General features: G+C 41.1%; 1 protein-coding gene and 2 long non-coding RNA genes across 17 annotated transcripts in view; 1 reads left to right on the top strand and 2 right to left on the bottom strand.

Moving 5' to 3' along the window:
* LOC135315475 (uncharacterized) overlaps nt 1–6,019 on the bottom strand; it is a 63,574-nt gene extending 57,555 nt beyond the window's left edge. For 7 of the 14 annotated variants that reach the window (XR_010374961.1, XR_010374962.1, XR_010374959.1 and 4 more), the window contains exons 1-2: nt 3,851–4,084; nt 218–3,661 (exon numbers count right to left, since the gene is read on the bottom strand). This is a non-coding gene — a long non-coding RNA (uncharacterized LOC135315475). The other 7 variants (XR_010374956.1, XR_010374952.1, XR_010374957.1 and 4 more) reach the window with 7 other exon arrangements.
* LOC135315476 (uncharacterized) lies at nt 143–15,442 on the top strand. Of its 2 annotated transcripts, none has more exons than XR_010374966.1 (2): nt 143–397; nt 11,417–15,442. It is a non-coding gene; the product is annotated as an uncharacterized LOC135315476 (long non-coding RNA). The 2 variants fall into 2 exon arrangements; XR_010374965.1 differs by lacking the exon at nt 11,417–15,442 and adding an exon at nt 2,950–7,058.
* HECTD2 (HECT domain E3 ubiquitin protein ligase 2) overlaps nt 14,645–17,147 on the bottom strand; it is a 41,192-nt gene continuing 38,689 nt past the window's right edge. The window contains exon 21 of the mRNA XM_064463789.1: nt 14,645–16,158. Within this exon, the coding sequence (XP_064319859.1) occupies nt 16,038–16,158 (121 nt within the window). The 3' untranslated portion in view covers nt 14,645–16,037. The remainder of the gene's footprint in view (nt 16,159–17,147) is intronic.

Genomic DNA, 17,147 nt, shown 5'->3' with positions numbered 1-17,147 from the left:
TCTGATTTACTGCAGGGTCAGTAATTTCCAATCTTGTTGCAACCTCACTTGAGACAGTTGACAACATACCATAATTCCCAGGTAACGGCTATCGGCTTTGAAAACGGAGCGATAACAAAGCGTACTGATGTTTACAGAAGTAACGTCACCCACAAACGGTGTAGCTCAGGGAATGAGTCGGCTGCACTAAACCCAAAAGCAAAATAATCATGTTCACCCTATAAAAGAGTGATCTGCGGCTGCCTCCATTTACACAGGCGTTATCTGGAGGAGTAACCCGGGAGCTGCAATGGGACGGGCTTTGGGATAAGGGTGTCGCTGGAGCGTTGGGAAAGGCTACGAGAGAGTGACTGGAACATCGCCGTGGTTGGGACGCATCCCTGGGGAAGGGGCAGAGGTAAAAGGGCCCCCACACTCTACCGAGGGTGGGTGGGAGCTGCTGCGTGGGGCCTGCGAGTGCTGGGGGGTGACACCTGCACGAGGAGCTGTGGGTCTGCCCACCAGCTAAACAGGAGCTGGGGCAGGTCCGTGGGATGCTGGTGAGGCTGCCTAAAGCTGGGTAAGCACCAGCTGTGGTCTGACGGGTCGGGTGGGCTCCTGCTGCTGCTGCGTCTCCCACCTAGCTCGGGGGGGGTAGCGTGGAGCTACTGAGCCCGGCCCAGAGCCACGCTCCATGTCCAACACGTCCTGTCTGCTCCCCACGCCCGCGGGGCCGCGCCTGGGTGCCAGCTGCTGCCTGCCTGCCCTGGCTCACACAAACGGCCTGGTACAGAGCCAGGCACTGAGTCCAGATCTCCGGAGCTTCAGGCCACTGCCTTCATCACAAACCCCCTTCATTTCCTGTGAAATCCCTCGCACTTACCCTCCAAGGTGTATGTATGTCTGTGAACAAAAAAAAAAAGAACAGTAAAAAAATTAAAAGAAATATAAAAATTGTAATTAATTTATGGAAAAATCTCACATAATACAAAAAAGAAGCCAGAATTTTATAGAAAAAGAGTCCCACAGAAATTATAAGTAGTCTGCAGAATTTTATCAAGAATTATTACTTGTTCTTTTCATCCAGACCTGTATTCCTGCTAGGGAGTTCTGCAGCAAGCCTAAAAAGTCCAGTTATAAAGCATTAATTTATCATTTGGACCTTACGTAAAGATTGCCAGGGACATTATTTCCTTCTGCAAATCAGCAATTTCATACTTGAATGAGAGAGATTTCACCTGTAACAAAGTTCACCATTATTACACTTGAACAGTTCTGTGATACATATTCTTCTGCTACCTTACAAACGCACTTCATTGAAGTATTGCAAGATGGAAAAGATTATTACCTCTTTATCTTTAGATGTTTGCCCATTAAACGCATCCTAAAACATTTTTCCTCCCCAGGGTACTCGCATAACTGATACATCACGTAATGTGAATGCACATTGTCATACTAAGTTCCCACAAACACATTTTTTGCTCATAGCATGAAATGAGCTAAATTCAGAGCTAGATTTATATCTTTATTCATATAAATGCCAGCTGCAGTGGAAGTATTAGAGACATTAGTAACCAATTGTCATTCCCAAAATACCAGTGAATTTAATAGCCTACTAGCTTGGTTTCAAATAAATAGATGCTTTACCAGCTTTTGTTGACATGGCCACATACAGTCTGTGGTTGGGGAAAGAAGGGCTTTGGCATCTCAGCGGTCCACAAGAGACTCCTCTCCCAGTGCAGGCAGGCACCCAAAAGGTACCAGAGCCTGAGTTAAAAGCACGGTATCATTTTGCAAATCACATTATCCAGACTTAGCATGCATGCATCAGTTTTGAATTTAATCTCTGCATTAACTGACTTTCACCCAGAGCATGTACCCTGCCAGGAAGATGTATTTTCTCTACCTTCCTATGTGATTTTTATGATACTAACCCTGAGGCAAGCTTGAAAAAGGAGAACAGCGGTTAGAGCCTCATCTGGGTTTTGCAGAAAGCTTGTGGAGGTTGGGAAGGGTAATTTAGCTTCGGATGCATAACTTTCAGATCAGATTTATTAGCAAGTCTGCTATGATGACCAGCCTTAGGGAAACAGGACAGGCCTTGCTAATGAAATCCTTGTGTAGTTATCACTGTATCAAAGACCTTACGATTTGCATGAAATGCTGCCTCTTGCCCTCGGCTGCTCAAGATGCTGACGCTTTGCTCTTCAGCGATAAATTGGCAACAGATGGATGAGCAGGCCCCTGCGATGAGCTGTGGCTGACGTGGCAAATTAGCCATTTCATTTGGTGTGGCGTGGGTTTTTTTTCCCCTCCTGGCACCTGATAGAGGAGTTGGCTTCTGTATTCTTCTGAATCCTGTGATCACTCGTGGTCTTACAGAGCTGGTAATTACCAGACTTGGGAACGCACAGGGAAAGAAAAGGGTGCTTTGCCTTGTCTGCCATTCCCCTCCTCATCTGTCTGTGCTTGCTCGGGAAGTCCTGCTGCTGCAGGAAGAAAAAGCGTGTGAACCCTGGTGAGCGGGCTCAGCCAAACGCACTTCGCTTATGGGAGGCTCAGGAGTAGTTTCTATCCGAGCAAAGGCCTAATGCGAATCTAAATTCTCAGAGAAAGAAATTTTAGATTAAGAAAAACATAAAATATGGTTTTTTTCACTTCATTCCCCGACTCTTTTTAAGCTGTTGTGCTAGCCTTTAAAAGAAGCATCTGCAATAAGCTGTGACAGTGAGAATATTGGAAAGGCGCTTCAAGAAAAGCCTGAAATAGCATTTTCGTTTGCCTGAAGCACGCCCGGCGATTGCCAAGTCACACTGACACACTACTCAGAGCCTTGTTACAGAGAGGGCAGGCTGACAGCCTTGGCAGAAGAGGTGGCTCCTTCCGCCGCAGATCCAGCCCAGCCCACAAACAGGCTTTGGCTCCGTGCTGGAGCGGCGGCGGTGGGGCAGCTCAGTCCTTTCCCTGCAGATTGTTGCCACAAGACTGGGAGGAGCGGCCCGTGGGACGGGGACGAAGGCGCAGCCCCCTGCCAGGAGAAAACTCCTGCTGATGGACCAGAGCAGGGGACAGGGGAGGCAGAGCCCATGAACCTGTCTTTATACAGGGGGTGCCAGAGATACCGGGGTACTCTTACTATAAGCAGTCTGATGTGCATAATCCATGAATCCCAGCGTTAAGTGGGATCTCTGCTGCGTTTCAAGAATGCATTAATTATACTCCAGGGGTGAGGTAATTGGGTGGTGAACTGGTCTTAGATAATGGAAAATAAAACATTTAACGGGATTTAAAAATTTGTAATGCAAGACTGGGTACATTTCTGTAGATTAAATCCTTTCAGGAGTTTTTAAGCACAGATTCCCCCACCCCCCCTTAACTGTCAACACACTTCTGAGCAAACGCGCCTTCACGTTAGAATGAGGATTAATGGGGAGATAAAAGCTCGGAGCAGATTCTTGCCCAGCGTGAACTCACACTTTTAGGATGGAGGATGGCTCTGCCTGTTCAAATAGCTGTCTCTCTGCTGATGCTGAGAATGACAGCTTTTGGTGCTGACGACGTACGTGACCTGAGCGGGGTCCCCACATGAATTCCATGTCAACCTATCAACAGCATTTCTTGCCTTGGTCAGAATCGAAGTTCTTCAACAAGTTTAGAGAACAACAGGCAAACCCCTAATGTCCTGTTAAGAAAGAGGGAAAAAGAGCAACAGACCGATTAGCGGACAAAAAAAAGTAACTATTTCAGAATAAATACAAACAAATTAGACTGGAGAAGTCTTTTTGAGTATTAGCAGTATTTACAAAATACGATTTTACTGAAGTTAAAGGTGATGAGTTATACAAACCCATGTTGAGATACCCATACAAACCTGCAGAAACTGCAAAGGTTACACATTCTGGATGTTGATTTACTTTATTAATTTGGCCTGATCATTCAAAACCTTAAGCATTCAAAGGTAGTCAACAGTTTTGGAAGGCAATGCTCATATGGACGTTATTGCCGGCAGATTAGTGACTGGGTCCGTACACTCTGCAGCAGCCACGTCCTCAGGGCAGCCGTGCAGAAGACAGCAATGCAGAGCTCGTGTTAGGAAATGCTCAAACTCACCTCCGGCAGAATTTTTTCTGGAGCTAGGGGAATGATATCGTGAAGAGATGAGGCACAATTGACCCCAAGCATAGAACTGGAGCAGCTAACGTTTAAATATATGCTGCATAAATAGACACCCATGGGAAACGGGCACACAATTGCTCAGGCTGATTTTCTGTTTTCTGATTTGATGATCTTTCTCCTTAGTATATTCAGAACCACATTGTTCCTCAAGCTGATTATGATCCCTCCCCTCAGACTCCAGAGCTGCAAGAGCATTTCAATCTCTCTTACTTGTCTTGACAAAAATCAGTTCATTAAAGAAAGAGAGGTCCCTTGAAAAAGATGCATAACATTCAGTGTAGTGAGTACTTCAAGGTGGGGTGGGGGGGAACCTACAGGAACACTGTTTACCTTCTGAAACACGAAAACAAACACCTCATCAATTAAAACTGAGGGTATATCTCTTTCAAGGGTATCCTAAGAAGTAACTTAATAAGAAGGAATTTAGGAATATTCCAAGGGGATAACGGCTGTATGTGGTTCTGGCGTGCTCTATGCTTTGGGTATAAACACTCACAAAACATCCAAGCTTGATAAAGGAGGAAAATATTTGAAATCAAAGCTTAAAAAATGCCTTTTCATTGTGCAGATTGCAGTTCTATACATGAAGTTATGATTTTCATAAATAAGGAAAGAATGAATGATCAAGTTGTTAAGTCTAGGGAACATATTTTGTAAACTAGTGAGCATATAAATAGTTGTATTAAAGTCTTTGCCAATCAGGTTGTCAAACTGAAATTTCTACAGTCAAAACTTTAGTTCTATATCGACAGCATTTTTACAAGTTGGCAAATATAGGATTCATCCAAAGCCTGGTGAAATCAGCGAGCGCTTTCACGGGCTCCAATAAGGAATTTAACACGATATGCTTCATAATGCAAATGACACAGTGTTCTCAACACCTACTTCTGCAAAACTGCTTGAAGCTTTATAATAAAAATGGATTATTTTCAGCTTAGAAAGCATGTTAAAAAATTCAAAGTTTCACAGAGACTCCAAATGCATGTTTTTCAACACAATGTTCTTAAAAATTGTGTACATTTATCTACGAGAAAAAACAGCTAACAAGTAGGCCAGAGAACCAGGAGTCAGGAAACCCAGGTTGGGTTCAATCCTGTATGTGATTTTGCGAAAAATGCTCTGTTCTCCTGTGATGCAAATGATTTCAAAATGCCATAGGCATGCTCCCCTCCAGCACTTGCAGCGCAAAGGTTCTTCTACTAACAAAATCTGTAAAAAACATACGCCAAACTTAAAAATTAAACTTCTTTCTTCAGTGATCTGCAATCCAGGACACAGTTTTGCAGAAGAAATGCTGGACTGGAATATTGAAAAGTAGCAGTAAGAATTGGCGATAAGGTCTCTTGCTCTCACACAAGAAAGTGTTTGCAGATAAACCCCACAGCTGATGTGAAGGGCAACTGAGTCCAGGACCCAGAGGTTCCCTGCCTGCTCCACTTAGTGGCTGTCCAGCTCACAGCCTGACCCTACACCAGTCCTCCCAGAAAGAAGGCAGCTTCCCCAGAGGAAACAACCCCTTCGATGGTTCAGGGGCCAGGCAAGGCCTTGTTCGAAGGTTTCTGATGTTATATAAACAGCTAAAAAAAAGCCCAAAGAATACAGTGTTTATTTTACAATAAAACATGTCATTTTTGAGTTCGATAATAAAAAAGTTAGTGCTATGTAATAACTGAACAATTTACCATGATGGCTTTCCCATTATTCTCTGCATTTTCAGCCTGTAAGGTCTCTCGGGCTTGTTATTTTTTCAACATTGCTCAGGAAAATTTCATACCGAGACGTGAAGAATGATGGTACTTTAGTTACTAGACTTAGCACATTTTGCAGAATGCTTTCCCATTCTCAGCCCCTTCTGAACTCCTCTTAGGTCACGCCTGGCTCGCGAGCAGGACGGAGGGTTTCAGGCACAACTCCTGGGCATGATGAATATTTTGGCTCGGCCACCAAACCAAACCATTTTCAGAAAACAAAGAGTGAGATGAAATCAAGATAAAAGCGTGGTGAGGGCTGTTTTCTTTTCCTGAGGGGAGGAAGCAGAAGGCCCTGGTTCACACGGAATCAGAAACACAACTTTCATTCCGCTTGGAGACCTTTAACAAGAGCAAGCACAGAAGTTAAAAGCCAGAGCTCACACAGCACCCACGATGGTGGGAGAACACGGCGCGCTCTGACCGACCCGCTGTGCTCGCCTCGAGCGCGAGAGGGCCGGGCTCCCTCTGCCTGATGCAAACCGCAGATTTAGGAGCTCGCGGGCTACGGGCTACGCGAGTTCAAATCCTGCCCTCAGAATACCTGAATTCCAGTTTCCCCCCCGTCACCGGTAAGTGCTCGGAGCACCTGAGTGTTGAATAGAAAGCATGGAAAGGCACGACACCTCCCTCGCTTTGTAAATCGAATATTTCTCCCTGCAAAGCTCATGAGCTGAAATCAATCCTTAAATTTTATCAGTGGTTTTGGGTTAAACAACAACTCAGGTAGGTTCTGAAAGCACGAGGGAGGATTGCTATAGGTTTGCATGGCTCTAAGTATGCAAAACCCTGTAGCTACATTTTATGCATAGTCTATTTACAAAATATTTCTGATGTGTATTAGTTTATCTTGCTGCAAAAATCAGATGCGTTTGCTATAAAACTAAGTCATTAGTGAAATGAGCACTTACGCTACTGGCTAGACGAAACACTGAAGGGAGGGAGCAACTACAAACCAGAACGTTGCCCTACAGTTACCTCTTGTTTTTTTTTTTAATTCCCTTCACCAAAGCCATCCCGTGCTCTGCTTGTGGGCAGTCTGGGAACCCCACCAATAAAACCACCAAAACAACAACACCAAAAAATATCTAAGAAACCCCACCCTTCAATACACAAAAATAAATAAACCTTTTCTCATCGTACGCAAGCTGCCAACGTGTGGTTCTCTCTTCACAATCCGCCTGTGCTAAAAAAGTAGTTGAGGGAGACTGGAAAGGCTGTTACCCAGTTTTACAAGATATAATGGACTAGAATGCCCAGCATGTATTATATGTTGAGACACCTTTATTTAGCTGCTTCGGACTAGTAATATTCAGTAATTGTGAGGAAACTCTGATCGAAGCAATACATTTCCACATTCATTTTATATCACTGCTTTTAGGTATGACAAGCTACGTGAAAAATGCTATTACTAACAAAAGGCTCTAAGATAGTGTTTGATGCAGATGTTTTGTCTTTTAATCTGCTACAATTAAGACAAATGAAGCTGTGATATCAACGCTGCGCATTTCCAAAACTGCCTTGATGTAAAACAGCTTAAAAAGTAGTCACCAACCACGGGGCTGACAACTTGGTAGCAGTATCCGATCCACCCAGAACACAAGAATCTCCTGCTGCTTGGTTTTCTCCTTTGACCCGTGAGCTGAAAAGATACTGGGGTACAAATTGTGTGGTCATCACAGGGATACCCACATGCACCCAATTAAAGATGAATGCTAATTGCAGAAATCTAACGCATCAGGATTTTGCGTTGATGGCACTCTCAGGGCAGCTGTATGCATGCCCACGTACTAAAAAACATGAATAAGTGATATCTAAAAAAGATGGATTTCTTTTTCCCCCCCCAGAATTATTGTATTCAAAAGAAATGACTGGTATTTGACCTACTAATCCTATCAGTTTGGTAATAAACCTACATTTCAAAATTCTTTGCTCAACTCCACTTATCAATTTCTAGCAAAACCTGTTTGAACAAGGTTGGGAAATCAGCTACGGAATACAGAGGCAAGATATTCAGCGAACTTGAGCTGGGATCTAGCCCTCACCGACTGGCTGACACTAACAAGCGGCGACGGCTCCGAAGGGAAACACCGCGCGGCACTTTGCAAGCGAGGGGCTGCGGCCTCGCTGAACGGGCAGCCGGCTCGCTACGCGGAGCGCGCTGCCAGCCCCCGCCGTGGCTCCGCTGCGGCAGCAGGCTGTGGCTCTAGCTGAGCAAACACCAGTCTCCCAGCGGCGCTGCCATCAGCCTTGGTTAAAAATAGGTCCATCTAGACAGGCTCAGATAGATATCGTTAACTCTTTAGCTTTCTAAATATTGTCAAATAGGGCGGGATCTCACGTGGTCCAAGACAGGTCTTGGCTTCTTTCTCACAAGTGGAGCTCGATTGCTGTTCGAGCAAGTTAAATCTGAATTCTGTCGATCTGAAAGCACGTGAAACCCATCGCTAGTAGAAATTAGGTAAGCACGGGCTTTGACAAGATCAACAGGAAAAAAAGCAAACATCCCCAAGATAATTCACATAAGTGGCTAATCACAAAAGGAAGAGGGGACCAAATTACAGTCACTGATCCGAAACGCCTAGTGTGTTATCCCTCGGGGATTTTCCTCCCAGACAGGTTGTCTTCAATATGGAGCCTCTGTGGAGCTCCTCAGAAATAAGAGATGAAGCACAGTGACTCTTTACGCTTCCCCCTCGATCCGTTGTTTTTAACCAGCCCTTTTTTTGTTTGTTTGCTTTTGAAGAGGCAAAGACACATTTACAAGTTCCACCCGAGATACAGAACTCATTACCCTTTCTCAGCAGCTTTATCTGCGTGTTCTTCATTAATATCAGAATCACTGATTTATGAAAATGTGCTGCAAATAGAGGATTGACATTGCATGTAGCCAGGATAAAGACTGACAAGAGAGCTAGCCAAATAATTCATTTATGTAAGTGACAACTCAGTTCTAAAATGTCTCTTACGTTCCCCTAAGTTACCCTACATCTTGAGAAAATAGAAAATAAAACCTGAGGTCTAGTGAAATAAAAAAAGGGAGAAAAAAAATTGTCACAAATAGCCTAAGGGATGATTTCCTAATCCAGGGAAGTTCAAAGCGAAAGCTTCCCTTTCTTTATCATTCTACAATCACGTATCTGTTTTATTACGAATGTCAGTAGATCTTGAACATAGCGAAAGGCAACATCACTATGCAAAGAGTGCAGATTGCTGCTATAAGTAATGACAGGAGAAATTAGTCAGGGATTGGTTGTGCTGCGTGAAAGTAGTAATTTCTTTCCTCACGGTACACCTACAAGTATGAAAATGCTAACTGAATGCATGACTAAGCATAGCATCCGTGCCTATGTCCTATACAATCAATAAGCTCTACTAATAAAGTGAGCGACAAATAAATTGAGGAGAAATTCAAGGGCAAAAGATAAACTGAGAATACCTTTGTACCATAAAATATAAAAGCCTCGATGTATCATCACATGGTGCCCCAGGGACAGGGAAGGGAAACCCAGGAAGTTCGTTTTTTTTCTTTTGAACACTAAGGATACAGAAAATGACACAAGCAATTACACCTTCGGATTCCCAGTTGCAGAGTACCCACTGCAAACAGTTACGAACAAAAACCATGCGCAAGCACAGCTCGCACAAGGGGATGGGAAATCAAGCAAAGAGCTCAAAAAATTCTAACACTAAAAACTTACTCCTATCGCGTCTCTCGCATTTTGGTTACACGCCTGCAGTAGTTTACACAAAAACACAGGGAATGAGGAACACGGGACACAGCTCTCGGCATAGCTCAGTTGAAGCTTCCTGAACAGCTTTGATTACAGGATGATGTTTAACTCTTAAAATCAAGGATAGGAAAATAAAACTGGGTCTTCTAAACTAATTTCACTGAGATTTTAGTTCTGTACCTGTGAGTTCCTGGCCTACGTCATAGACTGTTGAAGAAACTGAGTTCACTTTTTGAAAGGAAGAATTCATGGGTATTGAATATTTCAGTGTAACAAATACATTTTAAAAAATTACCAGTAGAAACTGGGCAAGCATGGGATAGGCGACAATCAATAGGAAGAAAGCAAACCCGGTAATTCAAACACAGCTTTGCTGTAACACCCCAGGAGATTTCAGCCCCTGCCTGGCAACTAACAGAGAGAAGTAAGAAATGGAATCCTTTTCGCAGATTTACAGTAACCTCCAGCAGCACACGCTACTGGAAAGCGAGTTTTCACCTTCCAGAATGTGCCATTTGAGATAATAGCTTAATGCATTTCAATCAATACACACAAATATGTTATTGAAAAATTCAGAATCCTAAACCAAAACCACCCAAACCAAAGTGCAATGAGGTTTTTTACATGCAACAGGAACAAGCGTATGTTATTACTCTAAATGCTTCAGTCTGAATGAATACCAAGTACTTTCAATGCTTAGGAAAGCTTATCTTTCACAGTAAAAATTGCAGTAAAAGTTAGAATTCTGAAAGAAAATGGATGCAGAACATTTTATTGATTTCACTACGATTAGCCAATGCAGTAAGCACTACACAGCGGTGCACATGGGGAAATACTACAGTTTACTCAATTTTAGCTTTCTCTAACATGGTGATTGAATTAAAGAAAAATAATTTCAGACATTAATCACTAGAAAAATTAAACCTCATCATTTAAGGGAATAAAAATAGATTTCTGCAACTCAGAAGCAATTCTATAGAACTTCTGTATAAGAAAGGAGATTTTTCTCTTTCACCACTAGCCAAATTTTTTCCTGTGCTCACCTCTATGTAAACATAGGTCACATTTATCTGCTGTGATTAATTTGTCTATTAATGAAGTGAAATCTTTCAGAATTAGTATGACGCATTTAGTATCACTGTGTACCTGCTCAAGCAGGGGGTTGGACAAGATCATCTCCAGAGGTCCCTTCCAACCCCCACCATCCTGTGGTTCTGTGATGTCCCCTCAGGGAATCTTAAAACCTGAGCAGGGTACTCCTCCATTTTGAAATCCAGAAAGATCAGGGGAAAGATCCCTCTGTAACGTAGATGAGTGAGGTGACAAAATTACGTGCCTTCTCAGCTCACTATGGCATATGGTACTGGCTCATCTACCCAGTCCTTCCTACTAATCACGGCCGACTATTAAAAACCCCAAGCAGTACACATGCTGCCACCACAGGCCTTGAAAATAAGGTGTGTGAGGTTACATAAAATCACCAGAAGACAACCAAAATGAAGAGCCACATGTCTGAGTTGAAACCACACTGTTTTCAAAATGACTGTGCTTTGGCTACTTTATATATTCCAGCTAAACCGATTTTTCAGGAGACAAAACACAGTTCCTCCCCTCCACAGTATCGCTACTGACACAAAATGAAGAGCAAAATAAATGAATGTTCTAGCTCTCCGCTAGAGCAAAGAGATGGAATGTACACTGAGTAAACTCACTCTTTGACAAGATGGTTTGAATAACTCACACATAGTTACAGATAGTTCTGTCTGATAATGCCTACAGAGCCCGGCGGAGGCTGGATTGTTACTATCCCTAGTGCGGCAGCGGCCAGAGGTGCTAGTGGAACGATACTACGGACTCTGTGAGAACAGATGCATTTCTCCTGGTTATTGTGAAAACATGCTATAAATCACTGTATGAACAAGAAGCCCAAAATTAAACCTGTCCATCACGCATCTACATAATCTAGGACAACTCTGGTGGGAAGAAAAGATTGCGTCAGAAAGCAAAGGCCTATTCCTCAACTCACTACAAATATCAAACCACAAAAATTGATGCCAAAAAGAGAAATGGTAAATGAAGCCTTGCTGTGGTAGAACAGAAACCTCCTGAAACACACAAGAAAACCATTAACGTGTGTATCCTATTCTTACGCGCACAGGCATTATTTAACATCAGTACTGCAGGAGAGTCCAGCACTGAACTTCCGCTGGGCGCTGCCCAACTTGCATGAACTTCTCCCACCCTTCCCAAGTTTAATGAGCAACTACTCCACCAGATCCTCAGAGACAGAATCTCTCCATCTTCCTTGACCTCAGAGTTCTTTCCTAAGTGTAATTTGTAGAACAAGTTATTTTTGAATCAAACATCCATTCTACAGTTACGAATGCACTAACTATATCAAACTACCACAACCCTTGCCATAACCTGTTCCCGTTATACTTTACATAAAGCCGTTGGGGTTTCAAGTCTTTAATAAGAATGAAATCAACAATTTGAAAGGTGCAGACCTCTGGGGGCCCACTGATGAACTGGAACATTTCTCAAACAAGTGAAACAGCTGTGGCAGCCCATGCCGTCCTGTTACTATATTCCTAGGCACTACGAATCTTTAAAAGTGCAAGGAACTTCAACAACGCATACAACAGCACAGATCCTGAAGGAAAAAAAACCACAAATAGAGTGGAAAATTACTTGACCCAAGGAAATAAAGAAATATTCTTGGAGGAGAACTAGGTGCTCTAGAAGGAAAACCACATGCTTCTACAGTCTGCCAGTCAGGACATGAAAACAGAGGCTTTGAGGGTCCTTTAAGATATTCCAGTCTTTTCAGGGAAGAATTCTGAAACAATACTAAATACCCCAGCTATGAAAAATAACAACAGATACAGCATTTGCTCGTGGAGCAAGTCAACCAGGACCACCAACAACTACAACTGCAGAGAAGGAACCTCACTGCTTTTGGCCAAAAAAATCAAAAGGAACTACTGCATTTCAGTTTTAAGCCCCAGCACCAGCCACCTGATGCCTAGCTGGAACAGGGCAAGGCAAGCTAGGGTTTCTAACCTCTCTCTAAATATCAGTCGAGGCTATTGACTGTTCAGAGATCAGTAACAATCACCTCTCTTTGAGGCTTTGGCAGTCTCTCACTGCATTAGGGAACTCTTCCTGGAAAGGGGAGACATTTTCAAAACCCAGCGCTAGAGCGAGGCAATTGCTTCTCCCTCCTTGGTATCCGTTTGCTAGAAGCCAATTTATATTTGCTGATTTTGCGAATCTGAAATTATTTGTGATTCACATTTGTAAGACAAATGTTTTGTTCATTATTTGTACTTAAAATACCTACTGTTGGTTAAGAGGAAAGTCTGACATCTAATTAAATGCTTTCAATCCTCATCTTTGCTGCCATCTGTAGGTAACTTGAGCGGTACAAAGGCGAGAAGAAGCAAGTTTGAATCTGGTCAGATATTAGTCCTGCCATCAGGACCTGTGCCCGTGAGAAAGCGTGATGCTCTGTTACCTGCCCCTCCCGATTATAATGTTAAAATTAGTCAGAAAAAGACAAAACATACAACAGCTTGGCTTTGTTTCCCCTTGTACCTCAAAGTAGTCTTGCAACCAAGGAAATAAAAAGGAAAATTGAGGATCCATGCTATTTTACAGCATTGTTACAGCATGGTATGCACTGGAACACCTGTAATTTTGACTATAAATATGGAATATACTTCTGGGTGTACAGTTGGTAGTTGAAACTTCGATTCTTTTTCAGTGAGCCATGCAATGTTTTAAGGCAAATCTGCTACTGTGAAGAAAACTTTTCAAAAGAAAAATAAGACAAAAGCAGATAGGTTGATCATATTCTTAAACCCATTATGATCAATTCTGGAAATCTGAAACTAAACAAGTGAGGCCAGTAATTTAAATATTGGATTTAATGACTGCACAATTTTAATACATAAAAATAGATACTTAGTAATGAACAAGGTTATACAAACCAGATTTCCTTTGTACGGTACAAAACAATGATGGAGATAAAAAGATCTGCTGGATTACAGGGCAAGACAAAAGAACAACAAAACATCATTGAGGGAGGTGTTAAAATGATCAGAGGCTTATTTCATAAATACAGTGCAATGCGTTCATTTAACAAATACAAAATTTACTGTTTAATTTATCAACATCAGGAAATATATAAAATGTCATTGAATGACAATCTTATTTAAAAACTGATGCAAATACAATAGCCTTTTTAGAGTTCTGAGGTAATATTATACAGTAAATCAAAAAAGCTTTAATAAATAAAACTAAACCCAAGGCAAAGTGCAATTCAGTGAAAATAAGAAGATAAAACTTTTATTTTAACAACAATAGATAAATAGTTATTAAAAGTGGGCTTAAGCCATAAAAAAATATTTTGGCTAATTTGCCATGTTTTCAGATAAACTGTATAGCTATTTATTCATGAGCCAACCTTCCATGTATCCAATTCTACAGAGAGGGGAGAGAGGGGAGGTGTTCGTTTCCAGATTTCTTACCTACGTCCACTTTCAGCTGTTAGAAATTTAACATTGCTTGAAGTTACCTAGTTCATTCAGTGCAATGGTGAAAGTTTCATTTATTTCTTACCATCTGAAATCTGTAAATTAAAATTTATTTTAAAAACTCCATTTGGGAGAAACAATGTAAAATGCACAAGTTTGAAGGGCTGCTTTTAACACTCTCCATGCTAACTTAGCTTCGTTCCAGGCTGAAGTCAATGGAAATTTTATTACTGGTTTCAAAGAGAGCAAAATGAATACAGTGCCAAATATTTTGAAGTATCCTAGTATTTATCTGTGCTTTAATAAAACAGTAAAATCACCATACCTTCTCTAGGAAATAGAATAAAATAAAATTTACACTTAGCTATTGAAGAAAATCCGTAACAGCTTTGAAACTACAGCTTAGGCAGATTCATTTGTTCACCATGTGTAACTGTTGATTGTATGTAAATAATACAGAGAGGGAAAACAAGAATAATATAACATTTTACTCTTATTGCAAATAAGTAATTGAGTACAGACACTACAAGATATTTAAGCATCCATGCCCCAGCAGAAGTCAATGGGGAAAGCTGACAAATTAGATGCCAAAAGTGTCTTGAACGATGTGGGCCTCATTCAGCTGAAAGAAAAATCTATAGAGAACACACAGTAGCTATTCATATTAAAAAAAATACTATACTGCATGCTGATAAATTCTTTCCATTTAATGGATAAACCCCAGACTTATAATTACATCTGCATTTTAGAACCAGCTCCTTTCTTTAGAACCAGCTCCTTTCCCGGCGCCTAATGTACTAACTCAGAGCACGCACACCAAGAATTCTTTTAACGTAGTTTGTGCAGTGAAAACCACATAACATTGTCTTTAAATGCTGGCCTTCAAGTTAATGAAAGCTTCAACATTCTCCTGAAATGTTGCTGTATTCACTTTTGTCAGAGCTTACTTAAGACTTTCAATAAAGTTGCTGGAAAAAATGATAGCATGATACACTCCATCAGTTTTCCATGTGGCATGGATTTAAGTCTTTTCCCGAAATATTTCATCATATGTGGAATTTATTTTAAATATCTAGTTTTGATTACTATAACGCTACAGTAGATCTGGTTAGTTTGCTGTCAGAGAATGAACATACAAGTTGCTTAATATCTGGAGTTGGAACTTTAATCCCCTCAAGCTGAAAAAAGTACCTTTTAACACTCTTGTACAGTCAAGTGCAAAAGCCGAATATAGAACATCTAAAACCTCTTATTCATAAAAAATAAATTTTTAGCAGTAAATGGCACTATCAAAACCCTATTTGTCCACAGGCAGTTATTTACATGCTTCTTAGACAGCCTGTTTCATTGAGAAGGAAAACCAGAATATTAAAACTGCATACATTTTATAAAGACTAAAATTCCTATTTGCATTTGTGAAAATATGGCTACATGCTGTATGTTATTTTTTTTCCCTATTATTCATGTTAATTGAAAACATTCTACCACTGGGATTAGCTAATAAAGAAATGTTCTGTATACTATCTCCCAGTGGGATACCTGCAATATAAAGGAATTATGATTAATGATAAAGTGCTATTAAGAAAAACCAGAAACAATCTATAACTTAGAAATCATCTTAGTTGGGTTTTGTTTATCAAACAGACTAGCTTTTTGTACGAAGAAAGCTACTTTCTGTGACAAAGCAAGCAGTAAATGTATTGCCATTCAGGAAGAAACATACACTTCATATTTAATTAAAAAAAAAATCTCAGTTGGGTAAGACTGGCACAGTATCAAGAGACATAACAACAAAAAGCTTAAAGGCACAATCAGAAGAGAGTGAATGCTACATAAAAATGCTGCTCTTGAAGTATTTAATTTTATTCTAGACCAAAACCCTCTGCGTTTGAAATTCCAATTATCAACTTTTGCTTCAGTTCCTTCTTGTTCTTGTAAGGAGGGAGACAAAGCTGGTTGAAGCAGGTATGGGCCACAGGTAACCTGAAATAATTAAAGAAAAAAAACCACCAATGAAACACATTTAATAATAATACAATAGAAGCAGAACACTGCAAACGGCTTACACATTTTCACTTAAACATTACTTAAGTAAGAAACCCTGTATAAGGAAGATTTGTCCTAATGTTGTCGGTTCAAGTTCTGTTGAACACAGATAATGCTACTGCTGGTCATATGTACCTCAGGTGAATTTGTTTGCCTGCAACTCCCTCCCCATCTTTATTTTTTGTTAAGATGGAAACATCTCCTTCCAGGTTTTGGTACCGCATAACTTCAAAATCAGTTTTTCTCTAAATATGAAATCTGAGTATAATCAGACTCCACAACATGAAGAAGGAAGGTGGGTCCTGCAGTAGGTATAGAGATACCTGATGAACCATTTACTATAAGGATACAGCACTCAAAGTTCGGCCTGTTAAATACATTCTTCCAGATATCTGCCTCGGTGCAGAGCACCGAGGAGCCCACTGAAGCCCTGGAAAAACAACAGTTCACTAATTTTGGTCTTGGCCATACCAATGCTTTCAAGTGCAAGTTTCTTCTGAGAGCTGAGTTTGAATATATGTTGCAGATACCTCTTAGGCTTGCCTGACTGAAACACTGCAAACTCTGCTCCTCACTAGAGTGGATTTGTTTCATGGAAACTGTTCTTCAGTAGCAGAAGCATTTGTTTTGCCGTCAATATGAGATGCCACTAATGTCCTGCCTCATAGCCACAGACAAAAAGAAGCTACAGGACCTTCCTGCCCTTTATATTCTCAAGTGACATGCAGGACAGCACTGCGGATATAGGCTTGTCCTACAACTGACTACTTGGGGGGAGAGAGGAGAATGACAACAAGCTGAAGCTCAAAATGACATTTGGAATTAACTCAATGGAATTAATTTGGAATTAACTCAAATTTGGAATTAATTCAATGTTGACTGATTTTTCTTCATTTTTTTCATCAGATCCTCATGTTCCTTTAACA

The sequence above is a fragment of the Phalacrocorax carbo genome, chromosome 12 (assembly GCF_963921805.1).
Source record: "Phalacrocorax carbo chromosome 12, bPhaCar2.1, whole genome shotgun sequence".
Classification (NCBI taxonomy): Eukaryota; Metazoa; Chordata; class Aves; order Suliformes; family Phalacrocoracidae; genus Phalacrocorax; species Phalacrocorax carbo.
Note: the sequence above shows the minus strand (reverse complement) of the source record. Positions and strands in the feature narration are given on the sequence as shown.